At 36.3% G+C, this 24356-nt stretch overlaps 1 protein-coding gene across 1 annotated transcript; it reads left to right on the top strand.

Annotated features, from left to right (window-relative positions):
- Positions 1 to 2539: 2539 nt before the first annotated feature.
- LOC132019475 (killer cell lectin-like receptor subfamily B member 1B allele B) lies at positions 2540 to 23000 on the top strand. Its single transcript, XM_059402583.1, has 6 exons — positions 2540 to 2823; positions 6574 to 6660; positions 8049 to 8147; positions 13005 to 13174; positions 20835 to 20947; positions 21542 to 23000. Exons 1-6 carry the CDS (start codon positions 2742 to 2744, stop codon positions 21654 to 21656), a joined length of 666 nt encoding a protein of 221 aa, XP_059258566.1. The 5' UTR covers positions 2540 to 2741; the 3' UTR covers positions 21657 to 23000.
- Positions 23001 to 24356: the final 1356 nt, after the last annotated feature.

Here is a 24356-nt window from a genome sequence, read left to right as displayed (position 1 = left end):
ACATACATTTTGGAATATGATAGGAAGTATACAAAGGAGGGATATTAAGCCTGAGTTTCTTCAAAGGAAATGAGGCATCCAAAAGAAAGTGGTGACACAGTGGAAGGAGAGGAGAAGTTGGATTACTTTTGATTATTTTGAGTCTGAGGTATTGGAAGGCAGTTGGAATTTAGAACTTTTACTCCAGAAAATATGCCAAGATTGAGGATTCCACTTGGAATCCATGCATAGAATCATGATTAATAAAATTAGGGATAAGACACATTTCAAATGTATACTATTTAACTAGTGAGATCTGGTATCCATCAATAATGATAACACCACATATTTTAAAGATTTTATTTATTTATTTGACAGAGAGAAAGCACAAGTAGGCAGAGAGGCAGGCAGAGAGAGAGAGGAGGAAGCAGGCTCCCTGCTGAGCAGAGAGTCCAATGCAGGATCGATCCCACGAACCTGGGATCATGACCTGAGCTGAAGGCAAAGCCACCCAGGCACCCCAACACCACATATTTTAATCACTAATGCTTAACTGAACTCAATGTTTAAAATTGAACTCAATATATAAAAAGTTATAGACTGGGAAAGTTGTCACCAAATTTGAGAATATCATTTTAAGCTGTCATATACATCTGATGAATATTAGATGAATCTAGGGTACTTAGCTGAACAGTTCTACCTTGTTTCTGGACATATTTTATTTCTATTATGTAATGACACATATTGCAAGCCACCACTATTTTTAATATCCCACTATTTAACTAATCCACATGTTGACTGTCTATATATATGTCCTTCCGGCTGAAGGAGCCCTACCTACAAGAATCATGACACTCAATCAAAGTTAAATCGCAACAAAGTTAGATATTACTTCAGAACTCATTCCTTGGTTACTTACTTTGGACATAGAGAGGAGACAGATATTATTAATATTAAATGTGGATATCCCAAGGATTTATCACCTAACTTATAGTAGATTCTCTACATGCTAGTATTTTTTTAATTTTATATGATTAAACTCTCAATAGTATTTTTCATATGAATAGAAGTCTACTTTTTAGTCAAAAATCATTGCTCTCATTTTGGAAAAATGTTGAGTACAGTAATAAAATTCAACATAACATTAACTGTTTTGGTAACCCAACATACAATTATCAAGTATCTGTTGTGTTTCAGGCATAGATAGAGTGATGAATATAACAAATAAGAATAATAACATGTGATTCTCACTCTTAAAATCTAGAAAGCATTATCACATCACAGTGTGGGCTTTGGACTGTTTGATAGGAGTTCAAATCCTCACTCTGAAAATGTACTGTTCATGCAACTATTTGCATATAACCTCTCAAAGTCAGTTTTTCATGTAAAAAATACAGACCAACATATAAAGTGTTAGACAACCCGGGAAAGAGAGAGTGTCTCAGCCATCTTGAGAGGCAGAGGTCCTCCCATAGTCACTCCATGTCAGAAGCCTTGTGGGTTAGCCATTATACTGAGGGAACCCTCAATGCCAGAAAACCAAGGTCTGTTCTCCAGCTATTTGATTAACGTAGATAAAATTCCTTGGATCCAAGGGAGTGAGGATGATTACAGTTTAAATAATTCTACGCAATGTATTTGGGTGAGTGTTGAGGGAATCAGCTCCTTCATGCACAGAATTCCAATTAATCTACTGGTTATAATAATGCCTCCTGTCATTTTTTATATCTGATATTTCTGAGCTCTGTATCTTATGAGGTTTTGCAGGTGGTTGGTCCCTCCTCAGGTATTTCCCTCTGCTTATTCTAGACTTCACTTCCTTCTGCTTTGTTTCATCCATGATTATATCTTTATCTTTCAGAAATTGGCTGATTTTTTTTCCTTAGCTGCCAGAACTCACTTCTTTTTCATTATTGTTCGAGGCTTTTAAATTTTTATTCCTTTAATATAATTTTAATGGAGGTTTAGAAGAACTAGGAGATTAAAATCTATGTTTTCTATATTGTGCTCAAAAGGAAAATTCTATGAACATTTTTTAAACATAAGATTTACTTTTTTTTAATGACACAACCTTGAGTTATTTTGACCGAGAGTTTATTTCTGCCTCTTAAACATAATTTTCCCGTTTGGAAATTCTCTGCAGAATCCATGCTTTAACTCAGTTTGATGCTAATATCATAAAGCACATGAGAGAATAAGAGGTTTAAGGGAATTTTTATTTAGGTGTTAAAAAAAAGTATTAGCTAGGTAAATGCAATGTATTTCAAGATAAGAAGTCTATCAATTATTTCTATCATCTCCATAATAAAATCTCTTTTTCTTTATCCTCCTTCCAAATTGCTATTCCACGTTGGAGAGAATGTTGAAAGATCAGAGCTCTGCCAGAGAATATATGTCTGAACTAAAACAGGAAGTGGTTTATAGAAGGGAAAAAAGGGTTATGATATCTTCTGTGGTATTCGAATTATTCTAAAGTTAGAATTATTCCAAACTTAGAAAACTAACCGTAGAGCAAGAAAACTGCTATAAGAATAGTAGTTTTCTTCCATATCATGAAGTGTTCAAAAATCTATTCCTTGATTGGTAAGACTGAGCACATTGTTTTTGTCCTATATTCATAAAGGAAATCCACCAAATTTGAGAGAGCAAAAGAAAATTGTCCATCTCGATTTATTTCACTTACCGGAAGTTTATTTGCAGAACTATGAGACTCCCTTCAGTAGAATGTCATTTTTGGTCTTATCTCTCTTTTTAAATGTGCAATGGCTGGAGATACAATCTATGCTGATATTAAAATTGATAGGACTGTTTCTTTAAAAAAGTCATCGTCACTTCAGAAATCTGGTAAGTTGGCTTTAGGGGTCCTTTTAAAATTAATATTTTAATTTTAATCTCCTTTATTTCTATCCTGCATTTGTACATGTCTTCAATAGTTAGCAGGCTGGATTCCAAGAAAAGTTGATTGAATGCAAGAATAAGAGTGACTGGGTGATGGACATTGGGGAGGGTATGTGCTATGGTGAGTGCTGTAAAATGTGTAAGCCTGATGATTCACAGACATGTACCGCAGGGGCAAATAATACATTATATGTTAATAATTTTTAAAAATAAAATAAAATAAGTGTAATAAAACTAAAATAAATAAAATAAAATAATAAAAATAAAAAAGAATGAGTGAATGTTTTTAATCAGACAAAATTAATTGTAGTTTTGTTTTTTTCTTTTCATTTTCAAGTTTTTTTTTTTTTTAAATTCCAGTTAGTTAACCTACAGTGTAATATTAGTTTCAGGTGTAGAATTTAGTGATTCATCATTTACATATAACACTGTGGATGCAACTAGAGAGTATTAAGCTAAATGAAATAAGTCATTCAGAGAAAGACAAATACCATATGATTTCACCCATATATGGAATTTAAAAGACAAAACAAATGAATATAGGAAGAAAAAAACAGAGAGAAAAACCAAAAAACAGATTCTTAACCGCATAGAACAAACTGAGGGTTCCTGAAAGGAGAGTGAGTAGGGGGATGAGTTGAACTTTGCTTTTGATTGTCATAGCCTTTCTATTCTTTTTATTTCTTACAGTGAACATTTATACAGTGACTTCTATATTTATGACCCCCTTTCTTTACAGTTTCATGTACGTCTGATTAAATCTGTCCTGTGACTATAATATAAATTCTCTTAAACAAAGGAAAAAAGTACTTGGCTATAATTCACATTGTTAATTATCTTTTTGAAATTTGCATAATGTTAGGATAACAATGTTAAACTAAACTAAGAGGACATGAAATGCTGGTATTTTATTTCATGAAGTTTAGAATTAATGAAACTCTGAGTAATAGAATATTTGTGGAATACGAAGAGAAAGGCACATAACTATGGATAACATTGTACCTTAAACACAAGCCACCGCAAAGGGTGGTAGATTTTCATATTCAGTGCATTTTTTCGTCCTCTAAAGTATTAGGGAAACTTTCGTGTTGCATTTCTGTTCTTTTCTCTAGAGTAAGAATTTGTTATATTATAAAGTTTATATAAAATGTTTACATAATTTAAGTCTCATTGCATTTGTACTGTGTAATGAATATAATGTTTTGCTTTACTATATTTCCAAATAATGTATTTCTTCTTTTATATTTTTTAATTTGCTGTTACCAAATAAATCTGAGGTGTGGTTTTCTCTGATTGTGAAAACATATTATTCCTTATTTTTAAACATTACCTCTCTGAGCTTGTCCAATAAAAGCTTATCCGCTTTCTTTTCTCCCTAGTCTGGGTGCTTTCATTTTCAATGAGAAGATAGAACTTAATTTTAAAAATAATGTGGACTAGAGTTGCCTTCTTATTCTTCCACCCAGAAAAACTCTCATACGATTAGTCCAATTTCCCAGAAGTTATTTTAGCGTAGTTCAAGGAACAAAACTAGTATTTTCAATTCTGCATTCCAGGGTTTGATTTCCTTTTTGTTTACAGATAGAACTTTACTTCCTTCCTGGTTTAGAGATTTGGGGATAACATTTTTAATGCTATCTGGTCCAGTCTACTAATATTAAAAAGAGAACACCTAAATATATAAAGATTAAGTTACCTACTCACAATGGTGCTTGTGACCAGAAGCCAAATATTTTATTACTTCTTCACTGCATATCCCTAGGGTAGGATAAATAAAACTTCTGTTCTCATGTGTCATATCATTGTAAATGGAAAGAATTATTTGATACACTGAATTGTCATGTTCTACAGAGCCCTACATATGCTATGACATGGTCTTAGTTTTCCTCTTCTAACTCCCTGTTTTACTTATTTTGCTCTGGCTGTTGTCCTCTTTCCTCCTTGAAGTTACATATGCCTTACCACTTCAGAGCCTCACATGTGCTGAGACCCTTTCCCTATTCTCTTCATCTTCATATTCATTTGTTCTTTAAGATAAAACAAAGAGATTGTCATGATAAAATTGAGCAGATTACTAGGGAGAAAGGATGATTCCACTGGGAATATCTCAGACGAACATTGAGAAATTCGTGCTTTTCATAAATCTTACTTTGGGGCCTGGAAGAATGACCTAATAACCCTTATGTCAGTGTTCTAATGAAATCTGAAATTTTATTCTGTAAGTTTTTAGGTCCACACACCCAGCTGTTTATATTAAAAACAGATGTAGGGATACAATCCCCTTCTTCTTGCAATTGCCTTGATGGGCACAATTTGCTTTGTTTTACATGAAATGTACATGAAAACAAATGGATATTTTATGCTCTGAGAATTAATAAGCTTCCATGAAAGATATTTTATTCAACAACAGTAGTAATTTGAACATAGAGCAAAGTTCTCTGTAGTAATAGATAAGAATTCAGGTTAATCGGTCTTGATGCTTGACTTTATAGTGGTTATATTTCAACATCAGTTATTTCATTAGTTTCTCAATGTATTGTATATATGTTTGCATATATCATATATCTAGTGGGTTTGATATACAGCAATTATTTTGGATTAGAGATTGTTGGTTTAACTATCAGCCAAAGCTAATAATTCTTGCTTCTTTTCCTGATTTATTTTTATCTTTCAGTACTCCAAAGACAATGAGATAGTATGGATAGCAAACTAGTCACTGTTTGGGTAGTCAAGAGAGCTGAGGCTTGATCTCAGCTCTCTTTTCAAATAACTGTAATTGTGGAATTGAATATCCACATAAATATGTAGACATTGGACAAGGTAATCCCTAAAAGTACTTTTATTTCAAAATAAAAATGAGTGAAATATATGAAATTATTGTTATGTATCATTATGTAAAGTAGGCATATTACATAAGAGAGAAAATAATGGATTAATCCAAATAGGTGGGTGTTGTCAACAAACTTACAAGAGAATCTGGAGGGTCTCAGTCTTATATAAAAACATTGGACTTTTGTAGTAACATGGGCGGGACTGGAAGAGATTATGCTGAGTAAAATAAGTCAAGCAGAGAGAGTCAATTATCATATGGTTCCACTTATTTATGGAGCGTAACAAATAGCATGGAGGACATGGGGAGTTAGAGAGGAGAAGGGAGTTGGGGGAAATTGAAAGGGGAGGTGAATCATAAGAGACTATGGACTCTGAAAAACAATCTGAGGGGTTTGAAGTGGTGGGCAGGTGGGAGGTTGGGGTACCAGGTGGTGGGTATTATAGAGGGCACGGATTGCATGGAGCACTGGGTGAGGTAAAAAAATAATGAATACTGTTATGCTGAAAATAAATAAAAAAATTTTTAAAAAGACCTTCTTACCTTCTTACTATAAAAAAATCTGCAGAGAGCAGATCACTGTAAGATTAATGCTGTGAAACACGTATGATGAACCCACAAAGAAAAACTCATATCCATTCACAGTTTTATAAGTCTCCTCTTCACAAACCAGAAAGCCAAATATGTCCTGTGTGTGTATGCACATGAGCAAAAAGAAGCTGGGTCTATGTATTTCAAAGGAAATTAACTTAGAAGCTTGATAACCAAGAAAGTTTATTCAGCTCTCTCTTACCTCTAACTATATAAGGATTTAACTGCTGGTCTTATGATCAAATTCTATCTGTCCAATCTATGCAATATTGTAGATTCTCACCATCATGGAATTTTCCTGAAAGTTGGATGTGCAATGATCATCACCCTATTTGTAGCAGTAATTGTGCTGAGCATTTTGAGTAAGTAATTAATCAAGATTATTCATTTATCCTAAATCATTTTTCTTTAATGACCTGTTGTAATTGTGTTTGCTGTTCAAGTGTTTCCTGAACAATACAGGACAGCTTCACAGAACATATGAAATTTGAAAAAATTAAGATTAGAGATTTTTTCATAGACCTTCAGCAGGCAATGTCATTATGGATTCATTTCACTGATAAAGGAAAGAGAAGTCAAGAATATGTTAATATTTTGTGATCAAATCGCACAATGCAGGTTGATAATGAGTTACACACAAGCTTCTCTAAAACTACATTCAGATGAAAGGAAATTAAATTATGTCGTATATTTCTATAGAAGTTTATTCATATTAGCTACTCCTGGCCACTATCAATCTTGTATCAATAAGTGAGAAATCTGCCTACAATTAATCAACTAACTTGAGTATTTAAAAATTGTACTCATGTACTTTGGACATAAGAGCATAATTCAATATTCAGATAGCAAATATTTTAATTATTGAATAAATGTTTGAAGAAAAGTTCTTCACATATATCTATAGAACAAAGGTAATATACAGACTATATATATTCCAAGGAATTCAGGCTTTCAGATGAAATCCTAGAACAGGCCAATGCATACAAATCTTAAGCCCCAGAAAGCTATTTAACCAGTTTAAGATAACATATTGTCTAATTGCAGCTATAAAATTAGGGCAGAGGGAAGCAAAAATAAAATCTCTTCTATATATTTTTTGTTATGTTAATAGATTTGTTTGTTACCAGCATAGCAGTTTTTTAATAAAATATTTTTGTTACTAATAGATTCATTACTAAAATAGATTTTAAAGATTTAATTGCATAATGCACAATATTATGAAATTAGAAGTTACCAAAAGTAAGCTCAGTTAAATGGCCCTCAAAAAAAAAAAAAAAAAGATACCTTCCTACTCTGGGCCCACCCTACCCTTCTCTATGCAGCATTTACATGCAAAATCCTGAAAGAACCAGAATTATGAACCAAACCAAAACATATAACATCTTCCCTCTGAATCAGGTGAGACTGGACATAATTTAACAATATCTCACTAAACCCAAACTATACAAATGAGGCTTATGGCCACAGCTGGTTATTTTGTGTTCATTAAAATAAATATGAAAACTCCAAGAAAAAAATTAGGTGACTAGCCCTCCTCTCCCAGATCATATTTTATTAATATGTTAATAAAAGTAATAAGAATGCAAAGAAAAGATCAAGCCTTAGAAAAATAGTGTTGTTTGTCTCTTCAAGTTTTTAATTATTTAACTTACAATAGAATTTCTACATTATTGAACTTTAGAGAGTCACTAGAACCCAATAGTTTTATGCTTTGTATTTAATTAGGAAAATATGTTTGTTCTTTCATCAGTTATACAGTTGAAATATGCAAGACACAATGCAGTGGAAAATGAATCAAAAGAGAAATTCTGTACTGGTAAAAATAAATCTGAAGTAATCACCTCAACAGGTAACATTATTTTATGTTGTCTAATTCCAGAGACATGGACAGTAACATCGGTTTTACCAGAATATATTTGAAGAGAGATTCCTCTGCCTTATAGAGGGATGGTTAAGGTCATTGTTTTTTATGGATCCATTACAGTCTATGACAAAAATGTTCAAGGATCCAAGGCAAATGAGAAAAATGAGCTTATAAAGAGTTCTAGGTTAATGAAAAGGTATTTCATGGAAATGATTGCATTTATCATTTTTATTTCAATTGGGACATACACAAGTGCAGAATGTAGTCAAAATATTTTCATTCTTATTTTTTTAAAGATTTTATTTGTTTATTTGACAGAGAGAGAAACAGCAAGAGAGGGAACACAAGCAGGGGGAGTGGGAGAGGGAGAAGCAGGCTCCTGCTGAGCAGGGAGCCCAATGAGGGACTCCATTCCGGGACCCTGGGATCATGACCTGAGCCAAAGGCAGACACTTTTTTAATGACTGAGACACCCAGGCACCCTTATTTTCATTCTTAAAGTTTATGACATATTCAGTTTTTTTTAACTAGGTAATGTTATTACATGCAAAATTATTGTAAATGGTAATGTTATGTTAATCTTTCTTTTGCTCTTACATATACGCACACTTTTAAAAGTCAAGAAAACAATTATTCAGCCTTTCTGCATTTTTTGCCAGTGGTTTTATTACATCTTTAAATTTGTTAAAGTCAATCAGAGAAAGACAACGGTCATATGATCTCTCTGATATGAGGAATTTGAGAGGCAGGGCAGGGGGGTTGCAGGGAGAAGGAAGTGAAAAAGTGAAACAAGACGGAACTGGGAAGGGAGACAAACCATAAGAGACTCTTAATCTCAGGAAACAAACTGAGAGTTGCTGGGGTTTGGGGTGTAGGGATAGGATGGCTGGGCGATGGACATTGGGGAGGGTATTAAAAACATTTGTTAATTTAATTCTTAACTCCATATTGAAAAACTATATATTATTCTTCTTTTGAACATCCAGGTGTAATTCTATTAGAAAGACCTACCTGTCCATAATGTAGTGTACATACAAATTCTAGGAATGCATTAAAACTTTAAATTGGACTTTGATATTTCCAAGTCCCCTTGACCACATACTGAAAACTATCTGATACACCGTATGTTCTATTTTTTTTTTTTAAACTTGTGTGATTCTGAGGGCAAATTTTATGAGACACTATCTCCAGAGAAAAAGCACTGCAGTATACTATTACCTACTACAGGAACAGTAGCAGTGTATTAAATAAAGCTCTAGCTTTAAATTCTGTCAAACCTGTTTTCTTTTTTTTTTTTTTTTTTTTTTTTTTTTTAGGATTTTATTCTTTATCTTAAGTCACAGAGGGAGAGAGCACAAGCATGGGGAGCGGCAGACAGAGAGAAAAGCAGGCTCCCCACTGAGAAAGGAACTTGATGCAGGACTCTTCCCAGAACCCTGGGATCCTGACCTGAGCCAAATGCACACTTAACCAACTGAGTCACCCAGGCGCCCCAAACCTGTTTTCTAATCCTCATCCTATTCTTATAAATGTGTAAGCCACCGCTCCTAGAGTCTTAGATCAATTCATCAGGAAAGAAAAACAATAAAACTTTAAAGTATGTGAAGTAAAACCCAATTGATCTATTCAGCCATCATTCCTAATGCTTTGTTAACCTTCTCTCTATTTTCTTTCTAGAATCTAAATCTAGAATTTAGAAGTACAATAGGCTTATGCTCCTCCATTTCACTTACCATCCCATTTTTGTCTTCAATGTTGTCGACTTGTGCTGAAGGCAATGTTTCCAGGTGTATCCTGCAGCTTACGAGTGCCCTCTCTTCCTGTGTCTAAGCAACGGATTCATTCATGGAGTCTAATTTCAATGATCAGAGTTTTCTCTTTTTAAAAAAAAAAAAAAAAAAATATATATATATATATATATATATACCTTTAAAAAAGGTATATATTGGGGCATTTGGGTGGCTCAGTGGGTTAAGCCTCTGCCTTTGGCTCAGGTCATGATCTCAGGGTCCTAGGATCGAGTCCCGCACCGGGCTCTCTGCGCAGCATGGAGCCTGCTTCCTTCTCTCTCTCTGCCTGCCTCTCTGCCTACTTGTGATCTCTCTCTCTCTGTGTGTCAAATAAATAAATAAAATCTTTTAAAAAATTAAAATTAAAAAGGTATTTATTTATTTATTTGTTTTAGAGAGAGCGAGCAGGGGGAGGATCAGAGGGAGAGAATCAAGTGGAATCACCCAAAGCTGGACCCAGGGCCAGACCCAAGGCCTGATCTCAACGAACTTGAGATCACTACCTGAACTGAAACCAGGATTTGGAGGCTTAACCAACTGAGCCACCTAAACTCCTCCAATGATCAGTTTTCAATCCTAAGGACTTCTTCTCAAACAAACTTGTTAGCTTTTGATAGTCTCCTGTTATCTGATCTTTTCTTTTTTTTTTTTTTTACTTACTCTTTTATTTCTTAAAATAATTTAAAACATTATTATTTGTGATACATTTGATTTTGTAAACACCTAAAGTCTTTGGTGACCAAATCTGCTATTTGTACTTCCTGCTGTGTTGTGTGTTTTTTCAAGTATTTGGGATATTTTTATCTTAATTTGATTTCAGTTGATGGAATTGCTAAAAAAATAAAGATATTTTCTTGCAAAGTTTACATTTTCATGTGCAGGGAGACACAAAAGAGCTAATAATGATTGGATGACTTCAGGCACTTTAGAAGACCCTGGACTAATCAGTCACACTGACTCACTCCCTCATCTTTTGGTGAACCCAACATTTGGTCATATGACCCTAGCACTGATATATAAATCATTAACCTCCAGGGAAACCTTGCCTTATGAACTCATTTATGAAAACATTTCCCCATTCCACCTCTAGCTAAGTGTCTACCTTTAGCTATTTCCCTTACTTCTTACATGCTAAGCAACACTTTAATTCTTTTAGGATCTAATTATCTCTAGCAAAAGGTATCTTCAAAAGAGCATTTTTTCAGTGGTGTGCCCTAACATTTGTATGTATTAAGGTTCTTGAACTAAAAAGATCCAGGTGGGGGCGCCTGGGTGGCTCAGTGGGTTAAAGCCTCTGCCTTTGGCTCAGGTCATGATCCCAGGGTGCTGGGATCAAGCTGCGCATTGGGCTCTCTGCTCAGCAGGGAACCTGCTTCCTCCTCCCTCTCTGCCTGCCTCTTTGCCTAAAATAAATAAAATCTTAAAAAAATAATAAAAAAAAATAAAAAGATCCAGGTGGTTAACAGGTAGACTGTAGACTTTTATTCATTTATCTTGCTGCACTTTAGAAAAAATTTTTTTAATATTCTGTGATACAAAAATGGTTGGAGGGGCACCTTGGTGGCTCAGTGGGTTAGAGCCTCTGCCTTTGGCTCAGGTCATGATCCCAGGGTCCTGAGATTGCCCAACATTGCATCGGGCTTTCTGCTCAGTAGGGAGCCTGCTTCCCCCCCCCCCCCCCCCGCCTGCCTCTCTGCCTACTTGTGATCTCTGTCTGTCAAATAAATAAATAAAATCTTTTTTTTAAAAAAAATGGTTGGGAAGCCCTGCTTCATACTATCTAGTCAAATTATCTACTATCAGAAATATAGAAGTGAAAATATAGTAGTTTCTTATTAAATATGTTCTTAAAAGTCCCAGTTGCATAGTTGCTCTCTTTAACTATAATCACAGCATATATTTGGCATTATTTCGTGGAAAGGTTTGGATTTGGTGTATTCTATGAATCTAAAGAAAAACTGTACAACTGAGATAAGTGTGCGGACTTAATATTGAAAGCAAGAGCAAGGATCCTTTGAATATACATTGCTCACCTTCCACTTCTATTTTTACCTCTATGCTTGCCATTTCTGATGTTGTTCTCTCTCCGATATGAAAGTTTCCACTTAGAAACATTTCCCATCGGTCTGAAGAATGTCCTCTGATATTCACTGTAGTGACTATTTGATAATGGGTCCTTTTAGTTTTCTTTTCTCTGAAAGTGTCTTAAATGTGCCATGTTTTTAGAAAGATATTTTCATGGAATGTGAAATATTTTATTGGTTTTTTTTCCTTAAACAATTTTTAAGGTTTTTATTTAAATTCCAGTTTGTCGATGTACAGTGTAATATTAGTTTTGGGTATACAATCTAGTGATTCAGCAGTCCCATACAGCACAGTCCCCTCCTTAATCCCCAACTCCTACGACACTCGTTCCCCATCCACCTCCCCTCAGTTTGCTCTCTCTAGGTAAGAGTCTGTTTCTTAGTTCCCTTCAAAACCTTGAAGACATTTTTCACTATGTTCTGTCCCCCTCAGTACATGATGAGAATGAGGGTTTTTTTCCTTTTAAACAGTCATATCTTTGTAAATGGCATGCAGTTTTTCTCTGCTTTCAAGATTTTCCTCTATCTTTGGTTTTACACAATTTGTTTTCTTTTTACATTATGGTTTTTCTCATATTTATCCTGCTTAGGGCTGGAAGAGTTTCTTGAAAGTATAAATTTATAAATTTAAATACGTTGGAGAGATTTTAGCTATTATCCTTTTTTCCCTTTATTTTCTCTTTCCTCTGGTTGTAAGACTTCAATTTCTTTTTTTTTTTCCTTACTTTTCTTTAAAGGTCTTATTTCTTTATTTGTCTGAGAGAAAGAGAGCAAAAGCAGGGGGAGCGGCAGGCAGAGGGAGAAGCAGTCAGGCTCCCACTGAGCAACGGGCAAAGAGCCCGATGCAGGATTAGATTCCAGGACCCTAGGATCATGACCTGACCCAGGGCAGATACTTAACTTCTTCAGTATGATATTAGGGATATGGTTCTGAGTTTCTTTTAATTACTTATCCTTGTTCCTTCTAGTTTCTTTCAATTTCTCCACTGCTCACAAATCATGCCCCTCTAAAGACTGGAAGCTACATGGAGGGAAATGTTACTGGATTGCTGAAGATAAGAAATCTTGGGATGAAAGCAAAAATGACTGTGCCATGAAAAATTCACATCTCCTGGTGATTCGAGACGTCATTGATATGGTGAGATATCAAACAGAGATTAGAGCATCTTTCACATTTTCAAGGTAGTCATTGGGCTACATATTTGCAAATTTATTTTTTTGAAGATTATTTATTTATTTATGTGTCAGAGAGAGCCCAAGCAGGGGAAGTGGCAGACAGAGCACACAGAGGGAGAAGCAGGCTCCCTCCTGACCAGGGAACCTGAGGCAGCATTCGATCCCAGGACCCTGGGATCATGACCTGAGCCAAAGGCAGATGCTTAATCTACTGAGTTACCCAGGCGTCCCACACATTTGAAAATTTCTATGAAATAAATTCTAAACTTCATTGCTATTAACTATGCAAATACTGTTTGAATGAATCATTGAACTACAGGATTATTTTAGGCTTTTTTTTTTTTTTTTTTTTGGCTATGGATTGAAGGAATACATTTGTTACTGTACACCTAAGTTCTCCTCCACAAGAGATCCCCACTGCTAACTAGATTCCATTTTAAAATATAAGACAGCAAGTATCTTATCTCATCTTTCATGTTTATTGCAATATTCCCAAAGGCTGCAGCCAGATATCATGGCAACTAAAATTAAGATGATAACTGAGAGAAAGGAAATACAGAATAGTCCTCACTAACATTTCATTCTCCCTTGAGCAGAACACTTCGTTAAGACTGGTTTAATTTAAATGGGAGTTTTATTGCGTGAATGTTGGACACAAAACCTTTAATTAATAAGGCCAATGTAGATGTTAATTAGCAAGCATCAAATAAGGATAATCAGCATGAGGATTAGTATATCGGCATAACAAGTTATGTCAAAGGTTCTGGTTCTGAAAACCAGTGACCAGTGACCAGCAGTGCTGTACTACCCTGGTTGAGTCATAGCCATCTGGGGTGGATAGCACAGCTGTTCAAACTTCCGAAGAGAAAAAAAAAAAAGTCTCCTGAGTTTGAGAGGAATCCACCACCACAAGAAAAACAAGAGCAGAAGTAAACTATCGTCTCCCTGTAACCAGAGTAACCCCAAATCTCAAACTGTCAGACTGTCTGTCAGATGTAGTTCAAATTGATTCAAATATAAGCCAAATTCAGTATAGATTAAGAGCTGAAAAGAGATCCATTTTCTTCTCCAAGAGAAATTTTTAAGACAAAAGAAGGGAAGCAGATATCAACTGGAAAGCATTTCGTGAGAATGCTCTGAAAGGGATAAATAAAAAATCATTTCATGGAGAAATTATGCAATGAAAGATTTCACTCAGAAACCCATCTATTTCCTGCTCACCATCAAAGGGAAGAACGCTGAAATGCAGAAAAGACATGTCTTCTAGGCAAGTGATTAACCAGACTAGGGAGACCAGTAAACTGAGGCAACTTTTTAAAAAATTTTCATTTAAATTCAATTTAGTTAACATACAGAGCCCGGCTAGCTCAGCCGGTAGAGCATGAGACTCTTAGTTAACATAGAGTATATTATTAGTTTCAGGGATAGAATTTAGTGATTCAGACGAGATCGGGCGCGTTCAGGGTGGTATGGCCGTAGACGTATTTAGTGATTCACCAGCTGTGTATAACACCCAGTGCTCATTACATCATGTGCCCTCCTTAATGTCCATCATCCAGTTACCCCATCTTCCCACCCAGCTCCCCTCTAGCAACCCTCAGTTTGTTTAGAAACTTTGTTCTTCCTGTTCAGATTACCTCTCTCACATTATTCCTAAGCAAATGAATGGGTCAGATATAATTGCTCTCTTTCATGGATAAATAAAGAATCTGAATGGAATCACCATAGGATTTATGCATACATATTTCTTTTCCAAAAAAGACATGTAAAAATCAGATTATAATATATATTAGAGTTGGTGGGAATACAAGTTAGTGCAGCCTCTTTGGAGAACAGTGTGGAGATTCCTTAAGAAATTAAAAATAGAACTTTCCTATGACCCTGCCATTGCACTACTGGGTATTTACCCCAAAGATACAGATGTCGTGAAAAGAAGGGCCATCTGTACCCCAATGTTTATAGCAGCAAGGGCCTTGGTCGCCAAACTGTGGAGAGAATCAAGATGCCCTTCAACGGACGAATGGATAAAGAAGATCTGGTCCATATACACTATGGAGTATTATGCCTCCATCAGAAAGGATGAATACCCAACTTTTGTAGCAACATGGACGGGACTGGAGGAGATTATGCTGAGTGAAATAAGTCAAGCAGAGAGTCAATTATCATATGGTTTCACTTATTTGTGGAGCATAACAAATAACATGGAGAACATAGGGAGATAGAGAGGAGAAGGGAGTTGGGGGAAACTGGAAGAGGAGGTGAACCATGAGAGACTATGGACTCTGAAAAACAGCCTGAGGGTTTTGAAGGGGCAGGGGGTGGGAGGCTGGGGGAGCCAGGTGGTGGGTATTAAAGAGGGTACAAATTGCATGGAGCACTGGGTGTGGTGCAAAAACAATGAATTCTGTTCCACTGAAAAGAAATAAAAATAAATAAATAAATATATATAATATATATATATATATATATAATAATTATATATATATAATATATATTAGAAAAAATAATTTCTCCAAAAACGAGAAAATAATTTTCTAGCAAATACTTTTCCAGCTCTCAAATAAGTGAAGAATAAAATGAAACAAAGAGAATTATTAGTCCATCTAGAATTCCCTTGTGCCATCATATGGCAATAAAAAAGAAAGAAAGAAAAGTAGAAAGAGGAGGGAAAGGGGAGGAAGAAGAAGAGAGTGAGAAAAAGATATAGTTAAACAAAAAAACAGGAAAAGAAAGGAGGTTTACAGCTTTCATGAAGGATGCAAAGATCTTGAAATGTTACTACAATTTTTAAATGAGAAAGAGTCGATTAACTTTAAATTGCCAGCTTGTTTCAAATTCATTGGAAAGTTAAGCTTGCAGAGTCAAAACCTCTGCTGAAACAGGTACCTGTGGGAGAGAAGACATGTCCTCACTTACTTGGAACACACAAATCAGACACCAGACATCAGAAAGGGGAGTTCTGTCAGAGTAATTGAAAAATGGGTTAAGTCTGAGTGCAAGTGGGCAAAAACAATGTGAATGAAGTTCCTGGGCTTGGCAGAAACTGGGGGATTCTACAACCCCTTGAAGACTATTTTTTTTCTGTAAATGCCACTGGTTCTCAAGATTAGAAAGAACAAGAATGTGTCCTTCGCGGTCCCAGCCCCGGAGGAGAAGAAAACAGCAATGTTGAAGTGGCAAGGAATTCCGCCAAGATCCTTGTCCCTAGTCTGCCCTGTGCTCTATGGAACAACAGCTTTCATGCATGTATGTGTTGGTGAGAAGGACAAGTGCCCTTGGGGAACTGGTGCGAAACACCGCTGCACCTGCGAAAGAGGATGGGGAGAGGTGAGAATACTGGATGGGATCACAGTTACAGGCAGGGTAGGGGTGGCAGAAGGGAGAAAGCCACACAGAGAAGACACAGGGATGAGTGATTGCCTAAGACTGAGGCATAATCAGAACAAGCAAAACCACTGCGTCCACTGCCTCTAACTGCCACGCTAACAGATTTCAAACAGGAAGTCAAGAAGAACGCTGCTGGGAGAGGGGCAGGGGAGGAGGAAGAACATGCAGAGAGATCTCTGAGGCATGGTGCAAAGGGAAACTGAAATGCTCCGGTCAAGCAGACATTTCTCTGGCAAACAAACAAACAAAACCCAGAAAACACGAGACATTACAGGAATTGGAAACCGGTGGCGCATTGAGGATAGCAATAATTCGCACACTCACCCCTGTAATGATAAATTTAAACCCCACATTGAAGACACAGGAGAAGGTACTCTGTGTTCATTTCTATCCACAAAACCATTTAACTCAGTCGCCACATGCTAGACAGCTTTCAATAATCAAGTACGAGGTATAAAAAGAAGAAGGAGGAGGGGGAGGGAGGTGGGGGAGGAAAAGGAGAAGAAGAAGAGGAGGAAGAAGAAGAAACAAGACCTTCCCAAGAACAAGGAGAACTGTTGCACAATGATAAAAGGGTTGTATGAGTTTGCTAGGGCTGCCATAACAGAGTACCACAAATTTAATGACTTAGGCAATAAAGATTAATTTCTCCAGGTTCTGAAGGTTGCAAGTCCAAGATCAAGATATTGGCAGGTTTCATTTCTCATGATGACTCTCTCCTTGGCTTTCAGATGGCCACCTTTCTACTGTGTCCTCACATGGTCTTTCCTCTGTGTATGTACATCTGTGTCTCTCTGTGTGTCCAAATTTTTCTTATAAGACCACCAATCAGACTTAATTAAGACCCACTCTAATAGCCCTACTTTAGCTTCATGACCTCGTTAAAGGCTGTGACTTCAAATGCAGTCATATTTTGAGGTACTGGGGTTAAGACTGCAACATAGGAATTTTAGAGAGACACAATTCAGTCCATAATATTAACCCACTCTGTCCCCTGAATCTCATAGCAGGGGTCAATTATATATGTATATGCAGCAAGGTTAACACCAATAGAACTAAAAAAGGAAATGGAGAAATTCACAATTACAGTTGGAGTTGTCAACACTCCTTTTTGAGTAACTGAAAAAACAAGTCTCATAAATAAATAAATAAATAACCTAAACAATGCTTTCAACCAATTCGACCTAATTAATCTTTTTAAAAATTATTCTTATTAACATATAATGTATTATTTGCCCCAGAAGTACAGGTCTGTGAATCACTGGGTTTACACATTTCATGGCACTCACCATAGCACTTATCCTCTCCAATGTCCATAACCCAACCACTCTCTTCCTACCCACCCCCCGCAATGCTGTTTGTTTCCTGAGATTAAGAGTCTCTTATGGTTTATCTCCCTCCCCAGTCCCATCTTGTTTCATTTTTTCCCTCCCTTCCCTCCACGACCCCCTGCCCTGCTTCTCAAATTCCTCATGTCAGAGAGATCATATAATTGTCTTTCTCTGATTGACTTGTTTCGCTTAGCATAATACCCTCTAGTTCCATCCATGTTGTTGCAAATGGCAAGATTTCATTTCTTTTGAAGGCTCCATAGTATTCCACATCTTCTTTGTCCATTCATCTGTTGATGGACATCTAGGTTCTTTCCATAGTTTGGCTATTGTAGACATTGTTCCTATAATTCAGGTGCACGTGCCCTTCGGATAACTACATTTGTATCTTTAGGGTAAACACCCAGTAGTGCAATTGCTGGGTTGTAGGGTAGCTCTATTTTCAACTTTTTGAGGAACATCCATGCTGTTTTCCAGAGTGGCTGCACCAACTTGCATTCCCACCAGCAGTGTAGGAGGGTTCCCTTTCTCAGCATCCCTGCCAACATCCTTGACCTAATTAATCTTATAGAAAACTATATCCAATAAAAGCAGATTGCACTTTTTTTTAATACATCTAGAACTTTCATGAAGACAGACCATATTTGGAGACCCAGTAAACTTTAAAAAAATTACAAATACAGATATTATACAAAACATGTGTCAGACCATAACAAAATTAAACTGGAAATTAGAAATGAGGTAGTATTTGGAAAATTCCCAAATATTTGAAAATAAATCAACACACTTCTAAATAATGTATGGATCAAAGAAGTAGTGATCAGAGGAAAATTTTTAAATTATATGATGAATTGGATGAAAACAACATTTTAACATCAAAAGTCACAGGTTTCAGCTTAAGCAGAGCTTAGAAGGAAATTTATAGCATTGAGTGCTTACATTTGAGAAGAAGATAATGTAAAATCAATCATCTAAACTTCTCTTTAAAAAAAAAAGGCTAGAAAAAGGGAAAACTAGACCCAAAGCAAGCAGAAGAGTGGAAAATGTAAATGCAAGTCTTACTATAAAGCAAAATTAATTAATATAGTATAAAATTGGCAGAAGAGAGATATGCAGATCAGGGAAACTGAACAGAGACACTAGAAACAGGCCTACCAAAACTTAGTCAACTGATTTTTTGGCCATAGTGCAAAGATAGTTCAATGGAATAACACTATTCTCTCTCTCGTATGCCAATGACTATTTATGTTCCTACAAACACTTATGACATTTGGCATATGAGTTTGGCTGCAGGTGAGGGAGAACCAAAATCACTGCATCTTAAACAAGGTAATTGTGTACTTTGTTTATTGAATCTAAAACACTTTTAATTATAAGAGGTAACATTAGTACACTTAAAAGCATGTAAACCTGGTGATTCACAGACCTGTACCCCCTGGGGATAAAAATATATGTTTATAAACAATAAAAAATTAAAAAGATTAAAAAAAATTCCTTTTCAAAAAAAAAAAAAAGCATTAGCACAACTAAAAAGCATAAACAAAGCTCCCAATTAAACTGCTACAAGCTATTGACTGATGTTTCCGATTTCAAAGTGTTAAAATAGGAGGGAAATCTGTCTATTCGTATATGCAATAGGTCATGTCAACCACATTGTAGTCTGTACAGCTATGGATTTCTGGGCTCAACAGTAGGGTGCTCTCTGTGTCTACCTATTTCCGGTTGATTTACACCATATCCACGGCTAGCCATCAGAAAAGAGGAAAATGAAGAATGGAAGGATAGAGCCCTAGAATTTAAATGTGTGATTAGAATTTCAGTATCTGGCTAGAAATTAGGTCAGTCACATTGTCACCCTTAGCCAAAAGGGAGCCTTAGAAACATAGCCTTCATTACATCTGGCCATATATATGGCTCAGGGGTTATGGTCCTATAGAATAAGAGATATTCATGGGGCACCTGGGTGGCTCAGTGGATTAAAGCCTCTGCCTTCAGCTCAGGTCATGATCCCAAAGTCCTGGGATCGAGCCCCACATTGGGCTCTCTGCTCAGCGAGGAGCCTGCTTCCTCCTCTCTCTCTGCCTACTTGTGATTTCTGGCAAATAAATAAATAAAATCTTAAAAAAAAAGAATGTTTAAAAAAAAAAAGAATAAGAGATATTCAGAAACTATGAACAGTATGTCTCACACCAGCTCAAACATTGCTTGCTTTCTTTAATTTTCCCTGTATATTCCCTTCCTTCTATATATTATTTCATACTCGTATTTAACAATAACCACTAACATTTATGTAATGAGAATTTATTATGTGCTAGGCAGTATATCATAATATTATTTAATAGCAAAACAATGGTAACTCTTTGGGATAGGTACTATAATAATCTGAGTTGCAGAGATTGGGGAAAACAAGTAAAAAAATCTAATAACTGCAGAGACGCATGGTAGTAAACAGTAGAGGCAGGACACAAATTTGGAAGTTTGACTTCACAGCCTTAGTATCTCCTGCAACCATACATAATTCCACCTTATTGTTGCCACATTGCATGGCAGTAGTCTGTCCCTCTGCTCTGATCTGTTAGAAAAATGTGAAGTAGGCGCACCTGGGTGGTTCAGTCGGTTAAGTGTCTGACTTCAGCTAGGTCATGATCCCAGGGTCCTGGGATCAGCCCCATTTCTCCCTCTTCTTCTGCCTCTCCCCTCAACTCATTTTCTCTCTCAAATAAATAAAATCTTTTTTGAAAAAAAAAAGAAAGAAAGAAAGAAAAATGTGAAATATGTCTTACCTGTCCCTTTCCTGCTTCTAACACAGGGCCAAACACATAGGAGCTTCTCTAAAGATATATAGTTTTTTGTATCTGTAAGGATCAGTCAGTTGTTTCATGTAACATTTCCGATTCTCTTTAGAGTTTCCTGTGGCGGTACCTCAATACCTCAGTGTTTTACTGGATTGGCCTATCTATTCCACCTGGAAGGCAGTCATGGACCTGGGTAGACAACAAACCATTTGACTCCCATCTGTGAGTTTATTGTTTTTTAGCTTTCTTGCAGTCTGAATCCCATATTGTGTGACAAGAAAGAGTCCTCTGATGTTGTTAGAAACAAGTATAAATTTCCTGACTGACTCATGACCTGATAAATACATGTATAAAATGGTCTGGTTGGAAAGTTGAGAAACAAAAGAAATCTCTCTCGACCCACTCAGATTTAGGTGTGAAATAGGGCTTGCCAATGGTGCCTTTTTATTTTATCACCTTATTCAAGAGGTAAATGGAAAAGTGTAAAATCTCTTATAAGAGCACAAGTTTAGTTTACAAAAATATAAATTTACAAAATATAAATTTATGCTCATTTCAATAATTTCTAAATAAGCAAACCAGAGGTGCCCTTTTGGCGACATCCATACTCATCTCTGACTAACCATCATTAGCTATTAACTTCTCTTGAGAAATAAAACTGAGGGTGGGAAGAATTACTTTACTCATCATACTATGTATTGTTTATATTGTTTTCATGATCATATTTTGATGTTAAAAATTAGAAAGTATTTTCTGAAGCCTTCTTGAGTCTCTGGATATATAATGATGCAAAGATAAGCATTTTCTTTTTTATAGGTTTTCAATAGAAGAAAAACGGATAACCCGGAGCACGAAATGTGCCCAGGTGTCTCGTAGGAGGGTTGCCAACCAAAACTGTGAGCAAAATGACCAGTGGATCTGTCAACTCTAATCCGCACTGCAGAAAATCCGTCTCCGTTTCTCTGACTAAAAGACACATGACACTACATGATGTTTGATGTCAGACCATATCAGAGTCCAGAGGGCTCTGTGTGCACACGCACACACACATTTGTTCATTCGTGTGGGTATAGTACTATTTCTCAGAGATGGAGGAAGGCTAATAGAGGAAATGAAATGTCATAGAAACTGAGTAGATAGAAGGAATATATTTTTCATCTGCATAATCAATGACCAATGACTCTCTTTGCCTGTATTTTTGGAACTTCAGTCTTCTCTACATCTTGCCTCTACAATATCCTTACATTCTTCCAACTTCAGTGACCACAACGAACAAAGCAATTCCTCCCAAATTTCCATCTCTGGCCCAGTCCTTCCCTAATCACCAGACCCTAGTGCTTATTTAACCTATCAAATCCAAAATCTCAAAGGCATTTCAAACTCAATGTATAAAAATAATTCATTAACTTTCCTCACAAAAGGAAAGACCCTCTAGTCCTTAGCCTCTCAGTCAATGGCACAACATATAAGAAGTTATACAACCTATAAACTGGCTGTCCCGTTACCACTCTCTCTCTGGCCCACACTTCCGGGCTGCTCTCCACTCTACTTCTCACAAAACCAAGTCTTATCACCTGTTTTTTTACTTATATCTCTCAAATCTGACCTCTTCTCTTCACCGTTTTCACAATCTTAATAACAAAGAATTAAAATATTAAATAACTGCCATAACAGGGTCTTCCTGTTCTACTCCTAACCCATTTCAGTTACTCTCTGCCATGCAACCTAGGTGATACTTAAAAAATACATATACTGACAATTCACACTTTCTTTGGAAAAATGCTTCAACATCTTTCTTAAAATAACACCAAACTCTGTAACACAGCTTAGAAATCCCTCGTTAGGTCTCACCCTTGCTTACTGAGCCAGTGTCTGTCTACACAAAACTTACCCAAACTCCCAACACCACAGCCACATTAGACAAAATTTTAAGAACTCATACAGAATTCCACCAAACTGCATTACAGACATTTTCCCTACATCTTGAATTCTCATTTCTCTCCTCTCCATTGGGTGAACTCTCAAACATCCTTTGTGTAGAAGCTGAATTTTTAAGAACCCTTTCTTGAGTTCCATAACAAGGTCGAATATCCCAACATTATAGTCCTTTCCCCAATACTTATCACATTTTTGGTCTTACATATATTAATCTTTGAGTGAATATTTGATTAATGTTCTCCACCTGACTATAAATTACATAAGGTTTCCGTATCTGTTTTTGTATTTCTAGTGTCTTTTAAATTGTCTAGCACATAAATAAATCCTCAAAAGACGATTTAGTATATTAAGTATATTAGTATATTACGTTTTCTCTAAACAATCGCAGAAGTAAAATACAGATGTGTGGCTGGGGAGACAGGCTGGAAAAGAAACAGAAACTCCAACAATGGAGAATCAATTGGTAAGTCATTGTGTGCCAGGGGAAAACTGAAGAATTATTCTGCATGGGAGACTGATATTGAAAGAGAATCGTACAAATGCCAAGGAAGTTTATGTGAAGGGTTAAATGCTTCAGAGACAAACTTTATTTGTGATGTTTATGTTCCCCTCTTTATGGTGATCACAAACTTACATGTTTTCTTGCACATGATATCATAACAACAAACCAACTCGTGTATGTTGAGTTGGACAGCTATCTAAAATGATGGGTAAAACTTTTGTATTGTGGTATGCTGGCACTACATTCCAGAAAAAAAAAAAAAAAAGTTTTCTTATATGAGCACAATAGTGTTTATAAAACTATAAGAATATTTATTTGCCTGATTTTCAGACTAAACTACTTGAAAACACAAAATATTTCAAGGAACCATAATCACCAAGGCCTTGCTTTGTACAAGGGATAGACACAAAAATACCTAACATTTGGGATGCCTAGGTGGCCCAGTCTGTTAAGAAGCTGGCTTCTGCTCGGTTCATGACCCTGGGGTCCTGGGATCGAGCCCCACATCAGGCTCCAGGTGCAGAGGGAGAAGCATACTCCTACTGAAACTGCTCAGCAGGAGTATGCTTCTCCCTCTGCACCTGCCCTCTCCAAATAAACAAATAAAATCTTTAAAAACAATACCTAACACTTTATGCTGCAAGTGGTCTACAAAGGTCTTGGAATTCAGACACTACTGCTGACACTGCGGATACTCTGGTTCACATTCTTTCACTAAAGGGCATGGAGTGGGGTGTTTCCCGCTCCCGTGATTCTAGGGTGGAGTCTAGCAAGTGATTCTTTGGTCATCCCAGAATAATTCATTTGCTAATCTTGCCTCAGATATTTTGGGAATGATCCCTTATTTTCTTTTTTCACTCAAGTTTGGAAATCCATATATATATGAATATATATATGTATTTATATATATACACACACACATATATATATGTATACACACACACACACACACACACACATCCAGGAGTTCTTGGATTATAGTCTTCAGGAGATAGAAGCTACCGACATCCACGGGCTTAGCTGAAGCGTCTTCCCAGGGAGAAGTCTCTGATGGTTGAAGAAAATAGGCCGACCTATGAGCAGACCTAAGCCACAACTTCATCATTTGACCTCCTTATGCCCCTACTCTGATCAGTATAATACAATGACGGTTTGGGTCTCCTGAAATTAGTGTCCATTCAGAGCCACTGC

The sequence above is a fragment of the Mustela nigripes genome, chromosome 6, assembly GCF_022355385.1.
Source record: "Mustela nigripes isolate SB6536 chromosome 6, MUSNIG.SB6536, whole genome shotgun sequence".
NCBI classification, from domain to species: Eukaryota; Metazoa; Chordata; class Mammalia; order Carnivora; family Mustelidae; genus Mustela; species Mustela nigripes.
This window is presented reverse-complemented; position numbering and strand designations above follow the sequence as displayed.

Coding starts and splice junctions, on each gene's coding strand:
- LOC132019475 (XM_059402583.1), top strand. CDS start 2,742: ATGGCTGGAGATACAATCTATGCTGATATTAAAATTGATAGGACTGTT. Junction 8,148..13,004: donor TGAAGTAATCACCTCAACAG/GTAACATTATTT, acceptor TGTTCCTTCTAG/TTTCTTTCAATTTCTCCACT. Junction 20,948..21,541: donor AAACCATTTGACTCCCATCT/GTGAGTTTATTG, acceptor TCTTTTTTATAG/GTTTTCAATAGAAGAAAAAC.